Source organism: Falco naumanni, chromosome 5 (assembly GCF_017639655.2).
Source record: "Falco naumanni isolate bFalNau1 chromosome 5, bFalNau1.pat, whole genome shotgun sequence".
Taxonomy (NCBI): domain Eukaryota; kingdom Metazoa; phylum Chordata; class Aves; order Falconiformes; family Falconidae; genus Falco; species Falco naumanni.
Genome location: NC_054058.1, coordinates 82,541,474 through 82,559,205, shown reverse-complemented (window position 1 = coordinate 82,559,205; position 17,732 = coordinate 82,541,474). Strand labels below are relative to the sequence as shown.

General features: G+C 40.4%; 1 protein-coding gene across 3 annotated transcripts in view; it reads right to left on the bottom strand.

Annotated features, from left to right (window-relative positions):
* CPED1 (cadherin like and PC-esterase domain containing 1) overlaps positions 1 to 17,732 on the bottom strand; it is a 155,040-nt gene that overhangs the window by 74,922 nt on the left and 62,386 nt on the right. For all 3 annotated transcript variants that reach the window (XM_040595745.1, XM_040595743.1, XM_040595744.1), the window contains exons 8-13: positions 11,054 to 11,196; positions 9,576 to 9,648; positions 8,014 to 8,178; positions 6,911 to 7,015; positions 5,823 to 5,992; positions 101 to 165 (exon numbers count right to left, since the gene is read on the bottom strand). In XM_040595745.1, the coding sequence (XP_040451679.1) occupies positions 101 to 165; positions 5,823 to 5,992; positions 6,911 to 7,015; positions 8,014 to 8,178; positions 9,576 to 9,648; positions 11,054 to 11,196 (721 nt within the window). The remainder of the gene's footprint in view (positions 1 to 100; positions 166 to 5,822; positions 5,993 to 6,910; positions 7,016 to 8,013; positions 8,179 to 9,575; positions 9,649 to 11,053; positions 11,197 to 17,732) is intronic.

Genomic DNA, 17,732 nt, shown 5'->3' with positions numbered 1-17,732 from the left:
TGGAATGCAAAACAATGTAATCTAAATCATACCAGTTATCAGAAGTAGTACAAAAAGGGAAAACATACCATATTTAAAAGATGTTACTCCAATTTCTTACCTTTATGATTCTTCCTAAAGTCAGAAGGAACATTCTTCTTAGGACTCACATTTTCTTGAGAATTCCTGTCAATTCAATAGCAGACATGTTTCTACATAAATAAAAGGAACAGAAACCATGGAAAATTTTTCAAAAATTTCTATATGGCATCTCAGGCCACATGGTATTTTAATATTCCCCACTGAAAGATGAACCTTTTGGATTCATGTTCCCAGCATTAGCAGTATTACCTTAATGAAAGTGACAGAAAACACACATTCCATAATAAATGGTAGCATATCACATGAGAAAAAAAAAAAAAACAAACCCAGAAATAAATTTCAGTTGTTGAATTGCTGGGAAAAAGAAGAGTGGATATAGCCAAGAATAAAATAACACAAACTGTATCTCTTAACTGTTTGCATAATGCTTTTTTGTATATAATTGAGGTTAAAGTTAGACATTGTTCAAAAATAATTAAATATAAATGAAGATCTGTGTCAAGGTAAGTATCGGTACTGACAATAACATGAATTGATATAATGGAATATCTTGATTCATTGGCTAATTCAAAACAAATCACATAATCAACATCCAGAGTATATATATAAATCCTCAGTGAAAAAAGACAATCACAGCAATTCATTAACATGTTAGTAGCACCCATATTGCTAACTCTGCAGATTTTTTCATTCATATAGCATTTTGGGAGCATAGTAGAAGAAAGGCAGTAGGCTTCTCTGCAATCCATGTACTGGACCTCTGGGTAACAGACCTTTTCAGAGGTCTGTTAGTATTTCTTAAAGCTTTCACGTGTTTTCCTCACAGTGTTTTCCATAGAAGTTCTCATAAACCAGCTTCTTCCCCGATACTGCTGCACATTCAGTTTGGATTTTAAAAGACACAAAGTCACTGTCTGTGCCAAGGAAGGGAGGTGGCAATATTGTTCTGTGCAATCAGCCATCACTTAATGTTTCACAGGAGCTGCTGGAAGCAGCATCGAGGTTAGTAACAGTAAAAGGTTAACTGTCCGATAATAAAACAGAGATTTCTGAATCATCTCAATGAGATAAGGAAAGAAGTAGCTGGCAGATCTGTGTGTCTCTGTGCGCATGAAAATGTAGTTCTGAGCTTGCAGTGTCTAGACACCACCCTAATTTCATGCACATTCATAACCTACTTCAGAGGAGGCACTTAAACTATTAGAGAGTTTGTTTTCCAAGTTATAAGTCATTTTGCACCTCTCTTTCTGCTTGCCAAGGATGTCGTGGCTAACACACATCAAACATATCCTTTCTCTCTACTGTTCCTGTTTGATTGCCCAGTCCCAAACTTTATTGTAAGGTGAAAGCACAATGTCTTAATTCTATAAAATGTCACTTTGGTTTAGCCAGAGAACACCTCAGGAGTGTGGCAACCACCACCACTGCAAGGCCCCTGCTCCCAGAGGAACGGCCTGACCTCTACGTATCGACTCTGTAAAGAGATTGTAGTTATCATCAGACAACATTAAGAGATATATAATAACTTTATCTAATTACCACAGGGTATCAAAATGTAATATTTAGAAATGATATTACAGAAAGATATTCAGATCACTGTATTTACAAAAAGATACTCAGATTTCAGCGTGGCCAGCAGGACAAGGGAGGTGATCACCCCCCTGTACTGGGCACTGGTGATGCCGCACCTCAAACCCTGTGTTCAGCTCTGGGCCCCTCACTGCAAGAGGGAGCAGAGGGGCTGCAGCGTGTCCAGAGACGGGCAACGGGGCTGGGGAAGGGTCTGGAGCACAAGTCTTGTGAGGAGCAGCTGAGGGAACTGGGGGTGTTTAGTCTGGAGAGATGGAGGCTCAGGGGAGGCCTTACCTCTCTCTACAGCTGCCTGACAGGAGGCTGCAGGCAGGTGGGGGTCGGTCTCTTCTCCCAAGTAACAACTGACAGGACAAGAGGAAACAGCCTCAAGTTGCACCAGGGGAGGTTTAGGTTGGATATTAGGAAATATGTTTTCACTGAAAGGGCTGCCAAGCATTGGAACAGGCTGCCCAGGGAGGTGGTGGAATCACCATCCCTGGAGGTATTTAAAAGACAGGTAGATATGGTGCTAAGGGACATGGGTTAGTGATGGACATGGCAGTGCTGGGTTAACAGTTGGACTCCATGATCTTAAAGGTCCTTTCCAACCTAAATGATTCTATGATTCCATGATTTATCTTTGCTGAAGACTGGGATTTTTAATCATCAGAGCCATAAGTTTTCCTTTGTTCAAGCTCCTTGCAGTTCAGCAGGCTGAGGAACAATGCAGTTATGAAGCATTGCCTTGGGAAGGGAGTGGCTGGGATCCTGAGCTCTGCAGAGTCCTTTCCTCCACATGCTGATACTCAGGAAGGGTCCTTTATTTGTTTCAGTGGCCTCTTGTTAGTATCTCAGAGGAGCTATCAAGCACAGATGTGCACATTGCCTACGCACTTTGCAATTAGCTCTAATGAAACTAATGACTGCACGTCAGGTGCCCTAGGTGAGCCCATGCTTGTGAATGTACCTTTTGAAAGATCCCAAACTGTTGACAGTGAACCTGTCCTTTGGGAATCTCTCTGATGCAGCAAATGAGAAATCTAGAGGATTGACAGCAGCAATGGTAATGTAGTCTGATGGTCTGAGCAATCAGAGACATCAGCAATGAAGGATGTATAGAAATAGGGGATATCTTTCATAAGATTAAAATACAAAAAGGAAAAAATCTAGTCACTTTTGGGGCCTCCAACGGATGTGTTAGCTGTGGATAGTGCAATTTTTAATTGGTTGTAAAGTCAACATTGAGACCATATTTCAGTATTCAGGAGAGTTATGAATTTTATTTCTTTAGATGATGTTTTGTAGGTATCTCTTGAGGAGGCACTGGAGGTAATTTTGTGAGATGTGATCATGAGCAATTTGTTTCTGTTTGATTAAATGGCAGTGTGAACTTTCTAGTTTGTAGTGTTTGCTTGGTTTCAGTCACAAAGTTTCCATGAAGGTGTTTGGTTCACCATACTATCTTGTGCCTATCTTCAAAAGAGAAATACAAAATTGCAGACTCAAGAGTGGGATTTGTTTTCTGGCACTTAATCTCAACTGACTCTCTCCTTTCCTCCTTTCCTTTCTTATTCCTCCCATTGCAGATCGGTGATCTTATCCAAACTTCCTTGCTGTAGTCTTCTTCTGCCCCATAGACCAAACCATGTTTGTTTCTTAAACTGCCCAGGTGAAAAGCATGAGCAAGTTAAACTCCAATAAATTATTTTCAGTCCAAATTCATTTTGACAGCTACTGCTTCTATTTTGACTTTGCACACGAGAGGCTAGTAACACTTTTCCAAATTTGATTTCATAAAAGCATTTGCAACCTTATTAATCTGCTTAAGAATTTGTCTTATGCAAATACAGAAGGGTTAGCTTTTCTCACTAATCTGATTCTCCCATGCTACCCTGCTGTCTGGCACAGTCAAACATACTTGCCATGATACTTCATAGCCACTATTCTGAAAGGCAATAATGATGTATGTCTTAAGTCATATCACAAATTGAAACTGAATAGAGTTGAAAAACAGTGCACAAACAATGCAGAAAATTGATTTCAGTGCATATGTTAAAAAGTACCACTCCATCACTTTCAAAGAACTTTCTCATATGTTTTTCCAATACATTGGAGATAGTCTTTCTAACCTAGGCTCTAACCATTTCATTATAGTTTGAGATGAGTTTCTACAGTTCTTGCTTCTCCTGTGGAAGGAATTCACAGAGTAAACTAGTACCATTTAAGATTTCATTACTAGTCATGTAGATGAAATAGGTTAAGAATAGTAGACCAAGAAACTGTTTTAAATCCTGTCTCCATCCTATGGATTCATAACCAGTGAGCAGAATAAGATGACCTAATTCAGAAGTCATTATTTTTCCCATAAGTATCTTGTCTGGTTGGACAATTAGCTATGCAAATCACTGGATTTTGTAAATGGAAATACCAATTTTGCATAGTCAGAGAAATAAGAACTGTTAAAAAAACCAACAAAACAACCTCACTTTAACTGAAGAAACTCAGGAAAAGTGTTCTGATATACAAACTCATCAAAGTTGGGAATCTCAAAAGAGATTAATCAAAGCTCAAAGAGAATGCATACCTGAGTTATCTGGGGAGTAAGCTCTACTAAACTCTTTCTTCCTTGCAATTAAGTACAATTACGTGCATATCTGACACATGCATCACCATCACATGCATGTAGGTATAGGAGTGGAAGATTACAATTTAGCAATGTCAAAACACATGTTTTTTTTACAGTGAATAAACAGAATAGCATTGTTAGCTTAGCCATTTCGGAAAAATACAGTGCAAAGCAGCAGATTGGCCCATGCCTTGGAGAAAGGTAATGGCACTTCTACATATTTATACACATACAATAATATTCAACTTGAAAAAAAAAGAGGCCAAGGGGCTTGCTCAAAGTGAGTGAGTGGCACAGCTTAGAACAGAAAACTGCCAAAGGTTGGTATGCTTTGATATGCAAACCTAAATATTTCGGCAAAAGGGCAAGGGCTCACACATGAATGCAAGCAGCTGCATCTTTGAGTTACTTTTCATGGAGTGGCCAGCAGTAACAACAATACTTAGCACATCCATGGAGCTATGTATTTTCAAAACACTAATAAACAGTTACCTAGCACAGTGGTAAAGTATAAGCTCTACTTCATAGCTAAACAAACATATAGATAACTACTGACCTGCTGAAAGCCGCACCCAATTCAATAAGGAACAAAATTAAAACTTAAAAAATATTACAGATGCCTTATATAGTCACTACAGCATTCTCCAAGCAAAATGCAAAAAATACTGTCATTCACACGTTTAACTTGAGATTCAATGGAATGGAGCACACATTCTGTCTAATGTGCCTCTGTTCCAAAGCCCTTGTTTGTGTAATCAGTAAAGAAGTATGGCATATATGCATATGAAATATCATTAGCCAAAAGATAATGAGCCCCAAACCCACTTTTTTACAAATTTTAGACTAAACATATGTATACTACAACTTTTCCTCTTCTTTCCATTAATTCCATACTCCTTCTTTTCTTCCCTCCCTCCTTTTCTTCCTTCTTTTCTCCCTCCCTCCTTATGAATGTTAAATTTCCTCGCCAGAAGCTCAATGGATCTAACCTTGTCATTACAATATTTTTCCAGCTTTTTAAAAAAAGTTAAAATTACATTCTCAGACTATTATGCTCTTCAGCCTGTCACTTGTTGGACAGAAAATTTAGAGCCACAGGAAATTATTAGTCCCTTTTGGAAAAATCTTCACCTGAAATTTTATATTTTCTTCACGATTTTGCTTTTGATTGGTGAATAAATTAAAAGACAGTCTTAACCCTGGTAAGCAATCCTAAGTTTTAGTTCACTATTGTTCAGAAACAACCTACTTAATTTACTTCATATTTCTTAAAAAAACATTTATTGTAGCTCTAATTATTTTTTTAACCCAGAGTCCTCTGTATCAGAGAGAGAGGAAAAGGGACAAAACTGTCCTATGTAGAAATCTAGCTACAACTCTAACAGCAGAATGGCTGACACTGCTCCATGATGGACCTTCATCTCAAGTGTTGTAAGTCCACCTACATCTACTTTTTTTTAAATTTTGTGATGCTCACTGGAGCTACTGTAGTTAATATAATTTAAGGAACTACCCTCAATGGATCATGTAATAGCTATCTTACCATTCTGAAAGATTTGTATTTGCCTCTTTAGTCATGAACTGGAATTGTTCAAGTAAACTGGAAAGCAACCAATGCACAGTCAGGACTGAACCGAGCCGCCTCATTGGGTCTACCATGAGATAAAGGTCACGCAGGAAAGTTTGAATCTTGGGTGCAGCAGAAGGGAAAAGCTGAAAAGAGAGACACTGATTAGAGACTGCACATTATAATATTTGTAAAATGCAAAGTAGTGCAATTATTAGAAGACAGTGTATATAGCATATGCATGGATATATATTTTAGTGTTCTTTCCCCCACATGTAGAAAAGGACTGTCTAGCCCAGCCTTGCAAATCAGGATTACTACTATTGACATGGAAGTCTAACTCCTTTGCCTCTGATTCGACTTCCAGATCTATTAGACTCAATCCCTCTTCAGAAAGCCTCATCATTTCCCAGCCCTGATACCCAGCAGGAGATCTAGAAGGAATCCTTATATTATGCAGGCTTTCTGAATAACAGACCCAGTTACAGATTTTTGTTTCCTCAGTTCTTGCCATTTCCCTCATTAACTGCCTTGCCTATTCACAGGCACTGATGGTTATTCCTCCATCTCTGTTCTCCAAAAATGAACTCACTTGAAGTTTGAAAAAGATGCCAGATTATATATTCCACTTGCTGTTTTCACCACTTCTTCACCTATATCAATTCTCTTGGCATGATCTCAGTGCTGTACTGTCTCCAGTTCTTCCATTCACACCTGCTTTGCTTCATTGTAATTCTATTTTCTTACCAACTCATCAGTCATTTACATGTTTTCTTCCTTTTCCTTTCCTTCTGTTTTCTGGTCTCTGTTTCTGCTTTAGCTGTTCTTTTCAATAAATCTTCAATTCAAATTCTCTGCTCTATTTCTTTATCTCTTTTAATTTAAATCCCCTAAATCCTCCAAAATAAGATCAGCATAACCTCTATTTCCCTGCTTCCCTGTCCATCCAGCCTAATGCATGGGCCAGAGACAGCAAAGAATGGTAATGAAGGAAAAAAAGTTAAGATTTATATTAAAAAAGTATCCAATACAACAAAACTCTGTTTATTTGTTTATTTATTTACCAGCTCAAATTGTCCAAGACTCTTCAGCTCCTTTATGAAAGTAATCATTGAATTTATCTCTTCTAAAGACAAACATTGCTCATCTTCTCTGTGGTAAGTTCCATCCTATGAAGGAAAGGGTAGCACAGCCTGGTGAAATCACATGGAAAGCCATGTGCTTTCATTAGACCCCAATCCCTTTGGTGATCAAAGGAACAAGTTACAGCGGCTCCCAACTTGCCCTAACCTCATCCAAAGTCATGTCAAGCCCGCTCCTTGATAGCTCTTCCCATTTTTTATTCTAGTTTATTCTAGACTAGACTGTGCATTAGCTTTGTGGAGAAAAGTACTCACAGAAACTACCACGGGAAGAGACTGCAAGCACAGACAATGAAGTGGACAGTTTGAAATGTGGCATGGTCTCCTATGGAACACAGACTTAGGTAATCGTGTCATACATGTGCATGTCTGCAGCTTCCCACTTTATTCTATCACAAATTTAGAACCCATGACCCTCTTCTAGTCAACAGCTGTCTGAAAGGCAGAAGTCACATGGATAATTCAGTCCCTGTAAGTCTTGCAAGCAGGGATCTCCTCAGAAATGCACCAGACAGAGAAATACTGTTAGTGATCCCAGCTTGTCAGAAATAGTTTTCACTAGTGCTGCAAACTTTATACAGATCCTATAAATGCAAAAAAAAAAAAAAAAAAGCAATTGGATCTTGCATCTAAAACAAGACACAAAACTGTGGGAATCAAAATTTAATTGTGATGCTCATGAATCTATATGAATCTACAGTTCTAGGTCTATGAAACACACAAACCTGTATATTAAAAAAGACCGTTTAAAAAAATGGTGGGGAAATTACTTTGTTAAAATTTTAAATACATAATTAAAGTACTGTACTTTGAGAAATTACATAATTTGAGAGTGGAATTTTTATAAAAGAAAATTAGATTGTTTAATATAATTGCAGTTTTATTCCCCAGAATTCATTAACAGATAGTTTTGATTAAATAAATACTTAATTCTGTAAGTTGGCACTTATGATTTCAGAAAGGCACACAACTTAGAATGAAATATTTTCACATATTAATAATAAGGAAAAGGTGGAATGAACTACCTTGCTCACAGTTGATCCATATATTTTTTGTAAAGCTTCTATGAAACTGAATGTTGAGGATTCATTAGATAAGAGAAATTTAAAGGTATCTTCAAAAAGAAATTCTTTGAAAGTTTGGTCCTGAGTATTTGATTCATCATCTTGAAAGTCGAAGTTTTCGTGCACCTGTTGGAAACAATGCAAGAATTTATAGTTTGGATATCAAGTCCAGTCTTCTCATAACCACATATACCAAACTGGAACTATTTATTAAGAAAAAAGTGATAATAACACCAGTAAAACAGACAGGATTATAACAAATGCTGTACCACGTTTTCTGTCAGAACTACGCACCACAATGTTTGCTGACCTCCAGTGGCTAGAGTACAATATCACATTCCCATGTGAGAGCTTTTATTCATGTGCTTGATTTGAATGTTCATAAACAGTTATTATTTATAAGTATTGTAAATAATTATTAATAAATTAATAAGAAACTATTAAACCTTACTGATTTACTGTACATGTATGGATTATGGCTGATGGTTGAGACTACTATGCAGGCAGGTAAACACTATGCTTTATTTTTAGTTTTTTAAGCAGCTCCTGGGAGAATTTTTTCACAGGCTGGTATACAATTATTAAATTGTTATGACAGGTCACATTTCTTACACTAGCTAAACAATTCTTGTCAGACTAATTAAGGATATTAATAAAGTCTTCATGGATCTTTTAGATTATGCAAACTTTCTTTCTTATGTCCATTTTTCCTTTGTGTTTAAAGGAATTTTTTTTTATTTATTTATTTATTTTGTGAAGGATGGAGATATTGACTGCACTGTTGTTACTAGAAACTTGAACAGATTTTAACTGAGGATGAATTTTAAAAGTATTCTCCTGTAATTTCCCAGGATATATTTATTCATTGGGGTTTTTTTGTATCATATGGACAAAGATTTTATATACCTTGGTATGTACAATTAGTATGTATATATAGGGGTAATGAGAAGCAGCTGGAAAGCAGTACAATTTTCATTTCTAAACAGGCTGCTCTGAGGCAGGAGTGGTACAAAACTGGCACAGGAAGTTTATGCCACCAGTCACATTTCTCTGTTGTTGAGGGCCAGAGGATGGTCCAGGAAGAAGACAGCACAGTGGAGGTTAAAGCACTTCATGAACTGAAGAAGTACAATATAATTCATTGAGAACTTTAATTTGTATTAAAAGCCAACTGTGGTATTTTAACTTCCTCCCTTCACCTTTGTTCTGACACAGTTAATACCTAACTCTACTTTCATGCAGTGTGTCCCATGGATATTGTTTTGCTGATATTCACATTGGCGTGATAGTCCTTTAATGCCAAACCTGAAAGTTTTTCACATTTTAATGGTGAACTTCATCACAGGAAATCTGTCCCTTAAAAACTGGTTTCTTCCACAGCAACACTCCACTTTAGGCAAAATTAGTATAAATGTATTTGTATATTTCTCAGAGATTTGAGGGTACCTATCAAAGAAGGTTCCCTCCTCTGTTCTTTTTGGTGTAAATTTTTTGGGTCAAGCAATAATCTGTAATTTTCTCACCTCAAGAACTACTGGGTATATGGAGGTGCCAAATCCAATGTCAAAGGTTAGCATCTGAAAACATTGGCTGCATCTGAAATACAATATAACAGGAATCACATTCAGTGAGGTTAGTTAGGTACTGCTGTGAAATGTAGAATTGTGGAATCATTTATGCTGGAAAAGACCTTTAAGACCATCAAGTCCAACATAACACTGCTAAGTTCACTACTAATCTGTATCCCTATATATGCTGCAATGACATACACACAGGTCCAGAGAACACACACAAGAATGTACACACATAGGTCAAGAGACAGCATGCGATGCAGATTAAATGAAATTTCTAAGAAGAGACAGCAGCATTAAACATACATTGAGTCAGACTGTGAGCTGACAAAACCAGTGCTACATTAAAGTGTATTCATAGGGTTGACTTTTAAACCAGTGAGGGAGGTGAACTACGCTGGAGGATGAAATGCCTTTTGATGAAAATTAGGCCCTGCAAAAGTCTTGAAGACATCTGGGGGGCAAGAGATGGTGAAACTAACTCTCTGGGCTTATTGAAGCCTAAGAGTTGTGCTGCACCTACAGGGACGTTTAAAGGCATGGGCCAGGAGCTCTAAGCAAGTCTTGGGTTACACAACCAAGAGATATCCACCCCATTGGTAAAAAAATGTTAGCATTTCAACCACTGTAAAAATAGTTCCACCCCTGTTACACTCTTTCCCTCCTCACTACCCTCTCCACTCACAATGTAGGCTTTATTCCCAACTTGCATAAGTCAAATAATGTGCTTTATAGTACTGCTACTAAAACATCTGGGTTCTCAAATAGCTTTATAAAACTTATAAACGTAATAAACAGTAACTTATTTAGTATTTATCATAAAAATGTCAGGGATATGACATAACATATGTCGAACAAATTAATTTTAATTAATAAAAATATTACATAATAAAGGTTGAGTTATGTGTAAGAACTGTAACACTCTAATAGAAGTGACTACAATGATATAACACCCACAGTAATGTGACTGTTGCTCCCTAGGTGTATCTCATAAGGTACATTTCATGAAGTATTCTACATTGTTTTTTGTTCAGATTGCCTGCTGCAGCCAGCTCTGAACCATCTGGGCTACTCTAACATTAAATATTTGACATATGACCAAAGGCTCACTGAAGGGAAATACAGCTTTATATATGTTACGACTAGCCCAACCGTGAGTAATTTCTGTTCATTTGTGCTGCCTGAAACGCTTCATCAGGACATAGCAGCTGGTCCTAAGTATTCATCATAACCTTTGCACAAACTGGAAACACTGTAGATATTGCAGTTTTACTCCTTAAATGCAGCATGTCCTCACTTTATAAGGAAGAATGAAATAGCAGGGGATTGTTTTCTTTTAGGAGTCATGTTTCTTGTATAATTTCTATTCTTTTCTAAGAAGCTAAGTTATCTTGACAATAACATAGTAATGATCACTGCAAGTCACTTACTGATTGAAAGAATTTGGCCCTGAGGCAGATGATTCACTGAAGACCTCAGTTATAAGTAGAAGTTTGCTTATAGCTTCCTTCATGTTGTTGAAGGCTTGTTGAGGAGAACTGCTTTTGAAGAATATCTCAAAAAACCTTTGTAGCTGTGAATAAGATTACATATATTTTTGAACATTTATAGTATCAGTGTTTAAGATCATAAATTAAAAGGCTGGTAGAAGTAAAACTTGCCTTAGAATGTCAACTCCAGTTCTTATTCATTCACACAGTAAAGTGGCATGAAAAGCTCTACACAGCATACTAGCGAGAATGATTTTTTTGTTTACAAATAAGTACATCAGAAACAAAGTCTGTATTGATGTTTTAAAAAATATTGCTCACAGTCTAAGCTTACTTCACTAAAACCTTGTGCTGTCACTGGTCATAGGCAATGGAAACCACAAACACTTATTTCTTCAGCAATAAGTAATAGCACACTCACAGTAAAAGCCTTTTCTCTTTTTAACATACTGTGCCAAGGGTTATCCCACTTGAACTTGAGTAAAAATCCACACACCAGGTTAACAAGCTTTAAATCAAACATAGAAGAAAGATGTTGAAAAAAATATCAGCCACCGCAACCTGTGTTTTGACTGAACTCTTGCACATCCTGAGGTTTCTGGACTTGTGAATCCTCCCAGTGGCATATTCACTGGCCTGCACAACACTGTCCTCAGCTGCTTTCATCACTCATGTGAATTAACCCATCTTGTCACTTCAGATGACTCAGGGAAAGAACTGGAGCAACACAGAGCCCCAGTGATGAGTGGGACACAGTCAGGTTTTGTTGCAAGAGTCCTCTGCACTAAAAAAATGGGCTGCCTTTGAACTATATTTCCATTAGAGTTATCACACAGCACAGAACTCAAATAATGTCTGAACTATGTAAAACTATCAGATAATTTAGTAGTAATATATTAAGAAACAGATGCACTTATATAGTAAAAAAGTGTTATCTTCTGAAATAAGGCACATAAAGTACACATAGAACATGTTCCGTATTGATATTCTTGAAAGAAAAATTTCTGGTTATCTCCAGAAATTTCTCTACTAAATTGACTTAGAAATTTCATTATATATTTTCTGTTATCACCCACTTATACATGTCCCACTGGGGTAACATGATGGAAGCGTGCAGGCTTCGGTAGACAACCCCACTGGGGATGAATGTGGTTGGTGTCTCTCTAGCTGCCTTTGATTACTACAGTCACAACTGAGTATCCACAGTGGATGGGTTAACCAAGCCTGACCTTTAGCAGAAGTCTGCAACAATGTTTAATGTGATATTTTGGTTCTAACAGAGAATTACAGAAGCACAGAATGGTTGAGGTTAGAAGGGATGTCTGGAGGTTATCTTGTCCAACCCCACTGCTCAAGCAGGGTCATCTACAGCCAGGTGGCCAGGACTGTGTCCAGATATCTTTAGAATACCTCCAAGGATAAAGACTTGCACATAGGATATAGCTCACATGACTGGAATGGTGTCATGGATGGCTACATACATTTTAGACAAGACAGGCCAGCGAAGAGGGGTGGTGGAGTTGCTCTTCACATGAGAGAGCAAATAGAATGTATCAAGCTCTGCCTAGGGGTCGATGCAGAACGAGTCAAGAGCTTATGAGTAAAGATTAAGGGGCAGGACAACATGGGTGACACTGTTGTGGGTGCTTGCTACAGGCCACCTGATGAGGGAGAGGAAGCCAGTGGGGCCTTGTACAGACACTCAGAGGTAGCCTCATGATCACAGGCCCTGGTTCTCATGGGGGACTTGATAACCTCCCTGATATCTGTTGAAAGGACAACACAGCTAGGCGCACGCAGTCCAGGAGGTTCCTGCAGAGCATTGATGATAACTTTTTTTGGCACGGGTGGTGGAGAGGCCAGCAAGGTGAGATGTGCTACTGGACCTTGTACTAACAAAGGACTGGCTGGGGACAAGAAGGCTGGGGGCAGCCTTGGCTGCAGTGACCATGAGATGGTGGAATTCAGAGAATGGAGAAAGCAGGGCAACAAGCAGGATTGCAGCCCTGGACTTCAGGAGAGCTAACTCTGGCCTCTTCAAGTACCTGTTTGGAGGAATTCCATGGATCAGGTCTCTAGAATGCAGGGGGGTCCAAGAGAGCTGGCTAATATTCAAGCATCACTTCCTCTAGGTTCAAGATTGGTGCATCCTTATGAGTAGGAAATCAAGCAAAGAAGGCAGGAGGCCTGCCTGGGTAAGCAAAGAGCTTCTGGCAAACCTCAAACAGAAGGACATTTATGGGATGTGGAAAAAGGGACAGGCCACTTGGGAGTAATATAGGAACATTGTCAGAACATGCAGGGAGGCAATGAGGAAGACTTAGGTCCATTTGGAATTAAATCTGGTGAGGGAGGTCAAGGATAACAAGAAGTACTTGTCCAAGTACATCAGCCGCAATAGGATGGCTAGAGAAAATGTGAGCCTGCTGCTGAATGAGGTGGGTACCCTGGCAATGATGGACACTACTAAGTGCTGCCTTTGCTTCAGTATTTACTGCTAAGGCCAGCCCTCCCAGACCCTGGAGGCAAGAGAAGCCTGGAGAAAGGAAGACTCTCCCTTGTTCAATCAGGATCATGTTAGAGATTACTTTAAGCAAACTTGACACCCACAGATCCATGGGCCCCAACGGGATGCACCCCTGAGTGCTGAGGGAGCTGGCAGATGTTGTTGCTAAGCCACTCTCCATCATCTTTGAAAGGTCATGGAGAACAGGAGAGGTGTCTGAGGACTGGAGGAAAGCCAGTGTCACTCCTGTCTTCAAAAAGGGCAAGAAGGACAACCCAGGAAACTACAGGTTGGTCAGCCTCACTTCCATCCCTGGAAAGGTGATGAAACAGCTCATCCTGGAGGTCACCTCGAAGCGTGAGGAGGAAAAGAAGGTCATTAGGAACGGTGAACATGGCTTCACCAAGAGGCAATGATGCCTGATGAACCTGGTAGTCTTCTATGATGGAATGACTGGATAGGTAGACAAGGGGAGAGTGGTGGATGTGGTCTGCCTTGACCTCAGCAAGGCTTTGACGCTGTCTCCCATAACATCCTCATAGGTAAGCTCAGGAAGTGTGGGTAAGATGGGTGGATGGTGAGGTGGACTGAGAACTGGCTGAATGGCAGAGATCAGAGGGTCAGCAGCAGCAGTGTAGAGTCCAGTTGGAGGCCTGTAGCCAGCGGTGTTCCCCAGGGGTCAGTATGGGGTCCAGGCTTGTTCAATCTATTCATCAATGACCTGGATGAGGGGACAGAGCCACCCTCAGCAATTTACTGATGATACAGAACTGGGAGGCTCCGCTGATCCCTCAGGAGGCCACTCTGCCATTCAATGAGACCTGGACAGGCTGGAGAGTTGGGCAGATGAACTGATGAATTTCAACAAAGACAAGTGTAGGGTCCTGCACCTGGGGAGGGACAGCCTCATGCACCAGTACAGGCTGGGGCTGACCCACTGGAAGGCAGCTCTGCAGAGAAAGGCCTGGGAGTGCTGGTGGACAGCAAGGTGCCCATGAACCAGCAGTGTGCCTTTGTGGCCAAGAAGGCCAACGGGATCTTGGAGTGCATTAGGAGGATCATGGCCTGCAGGCCAAGAGAGTATATCCACATCTGGAGCATTGTGTCCAGTTCTGGGCTTCCCCATTCAAGAGAGACAGGGAACTACTGGAGAGGGCCCAGCGGAGGGCTACAGGGATGGTGGGGGGACTGGAGCATCTCCCCTGTGAGGGAAGGCTGAGGGAGCTGGGCCTGTGTAGCCTGGGGAAGAGACGGCTGAGGGGGGATCTTGTCAATGCCTACAAATATCATTAAAATCGAGTGTCAAGAGGATGAGGCCAGGCTCTTTTCAGTGGTGCCCAGCTACAGGACAAGGGGGAATGGGCACAAATTGCAACACAAGAAGTTCCACCTGTATATGAGGAAGAACTTCTTTACTTTGAGGGTGGCAGATCACTGGCACAGGCTGCCCAGAGAGGCTGTGGAGTCTCCTTCTCTGGAGACATTCAAAGCCCACCTGGACATGTCTCTGTGCAACCTGCTGTAGGTGAAGCTGCTTTAGCAGGGGGTTGGCCTAGATGGTCTCCAGAGGTCCCTTCCAACCCTGACCATTCTGTGACTCCACAGTGTCTCTGGGCAACTTGTACCAGTGCTCAATCACCTTCAGAGTAAAAAAGTGTTTCCTGACCTTCGGAAGGAAACTGCTGTGTTTCAGTTTGTGCCTATGGCCTCTTGTGCTGTCACTGGGCACCACTAAAAAGAGCCTGGCCTTCTTTTCTTTACAGCCTCCCTTCAGGTATTCATACCTGATGAGATCCCCCTAAGCCCCTGAAAAGCTTCTCCAGGCTAAACAGTCCCAGCTCTCTCAGACTTTCATCACATAAGAAATGCTCCAGTCCCTTAGTCGTCTTAGCGGCCCTCCTCTGAACTCTCTCCACATCCCTCTTGCACTGGAGAGTCCAGAACTGGGCACAGTACTCCAGATGTGCCACAAGGGCAGACTGCTGGCTGATGACCGACTTAGTGTCCACCAAGATTCCTAGGTCCTTTTCTGCAAAGCTGCTTTCCTGTGGGTTGGCCTCCAGCAAGTACTGGTGTCTTTGTTGTTCCTTCGTTGTTCCTTCCCAGGTACAGGACTTTGCACTTCCCCTTGCTGAACTCCATGAGGTTCCTGTCAGCCTATTTTTCCAGCCTGTTGAGGTCCCTCTGGGTGGCAGCATGACCCTTTGTTGTATCATCCACTCCTCCTAGTTTTGTTTCATTAAAGGGTACACTCTCTCCCATCATCCAGACATTTAACAAAGATGTTGAACAAGAATGGACCCACTAAGGATCCCTGGGGTACACCGTTAGTTACGGGTGATGTGTTATGATGTATTCACTGTGCAAACACCAGATCTTGCCACATACTTCTGTGCACTCTAGGCCACAGAATTTTCTAGGCAGTGTTGGAGCCTCCCCTCATGAGCATGAATACTGCCAAGCATGCTGGTGTGCATCAGCATGGATGAATTGCTTTCAGTTTCTTCAGGCAGCATATTGCACTTAAGTGTAATAAGCACCCTCCACTTTCCTTTTCAAAAAACCTACCACCAGCCATGGGAAATCCTCAAGTACGCAGCTAACAATGGTTGTCCTTTGCTATTTGCTCTCTTCAGTTCTAGTAGCTCCATTCCGTTTTGCTGGTAAATAACTTGTGGGTAGGAAGTTGGTCGGCCTGTCTTCCAGTTCTTATCACCTCTGGCTTTATTTTAACAAGTGGTTCCCTTCCCAGGCTTTACTGACTAAAAGGAAGTGTCCCCATGCGCAGATCTGGGCTGAAGGCATGCAGTGCCTAGGACATTTCCCCCTCTTTCTGATAAAGCTACTTGAAATGCCAGTAGGAACAACAGTATACAGAGTAAAGTTATAAAATTAAACCTCTGACTGCCAGGCAATTGCAAAGTAAAAGTTGCACACATAGCCTCAACTCTTCCCTTCAGATATTTGCGTGATATTGAAATCTTGAATTACATCACACTGTATTTTTATGCTGTAGAAAGTTTTCCCTATGTACTGCAATTCCATGAGTGTTTAGGGCAAAACAGCCCTGGAACTGCTATTTAGAAAGATTATGCAAATCCTCAGATCACACGCCATTTCATTGCCACAACAGACTGAAAGGGAGTCCACGTTTCCCAAAGTTTAAGATCACGAAAGCTGTGTTTCTCCCAGAGAGTAGTACAAAGGTTAAGAACAAGAAGCTGCACATTTTTCAAATCAGTTGTTCTGCTTAAGATTCATATCTCAGTGAAATTGTCCCATTTCAGTTCCTTGGCCAGGCCAAACCAGTTAAATGATTATTCAAGCAAAATAAAAAATTAAAATGAAGACTCATTGCACCAAGGTGGAACTACATGGTGGTTCTTCAGCTGAGTTTGAGAACAATTTCCAGCATCTCTGCCAGATCCTGTATAGCACTCACATTCCTCCTACAGTGACTTGCACCTTTTCTCTAATTCTCTAAATCTAATCTGTAATGGGGGACTAAGTGAGAAGCTCTGTTGTTTTGCTGCACAGGAAACATAAGGAGTTGCAGTATTTTGTAAGGAGAGGTGTAGATTATTGGAAGGAAGTGTGAGAGGAACAGAAAAAGCCCCATTAGCTCATTTGCTCCTCACCATGAATCAATTCCTAAGCACTTCAACACAAAAGACACGCAATGATTATATTTCTAGTGAGAATTGATGAAAGACAGAGTTATTTGCCCTACTTGCACTCAGAGCAGGCCGTTGGCTATAATAGCCAACTCTTTCCAACACAACAGGCATTAAAATAAAATTGGCTTGTCCCAGGATCTGCATTTTGCTTACGTCCCTCCTTAGCCAGACCAGAAAAGCAGCATTGCACAACAGGTTCTCATTAGGGGTTATCAGGTTTCAGGACAATGTTTATTCTAAACCAGGGACAGAAAATAAATATTTAGTCAGGCTGGTTCAGGACCAACAGAGACAAGAGACAAACACTTCAGATTCAATTCCAATTAATGAAAAAAATCCCATTTGTTTAAATTCACGTTAGGTTTGAGTCCTACAGATTCTACAGGATTCTCAGCAACTGGTAGGGAAAATGTAATCTGTATGGATTAGTGGTGAT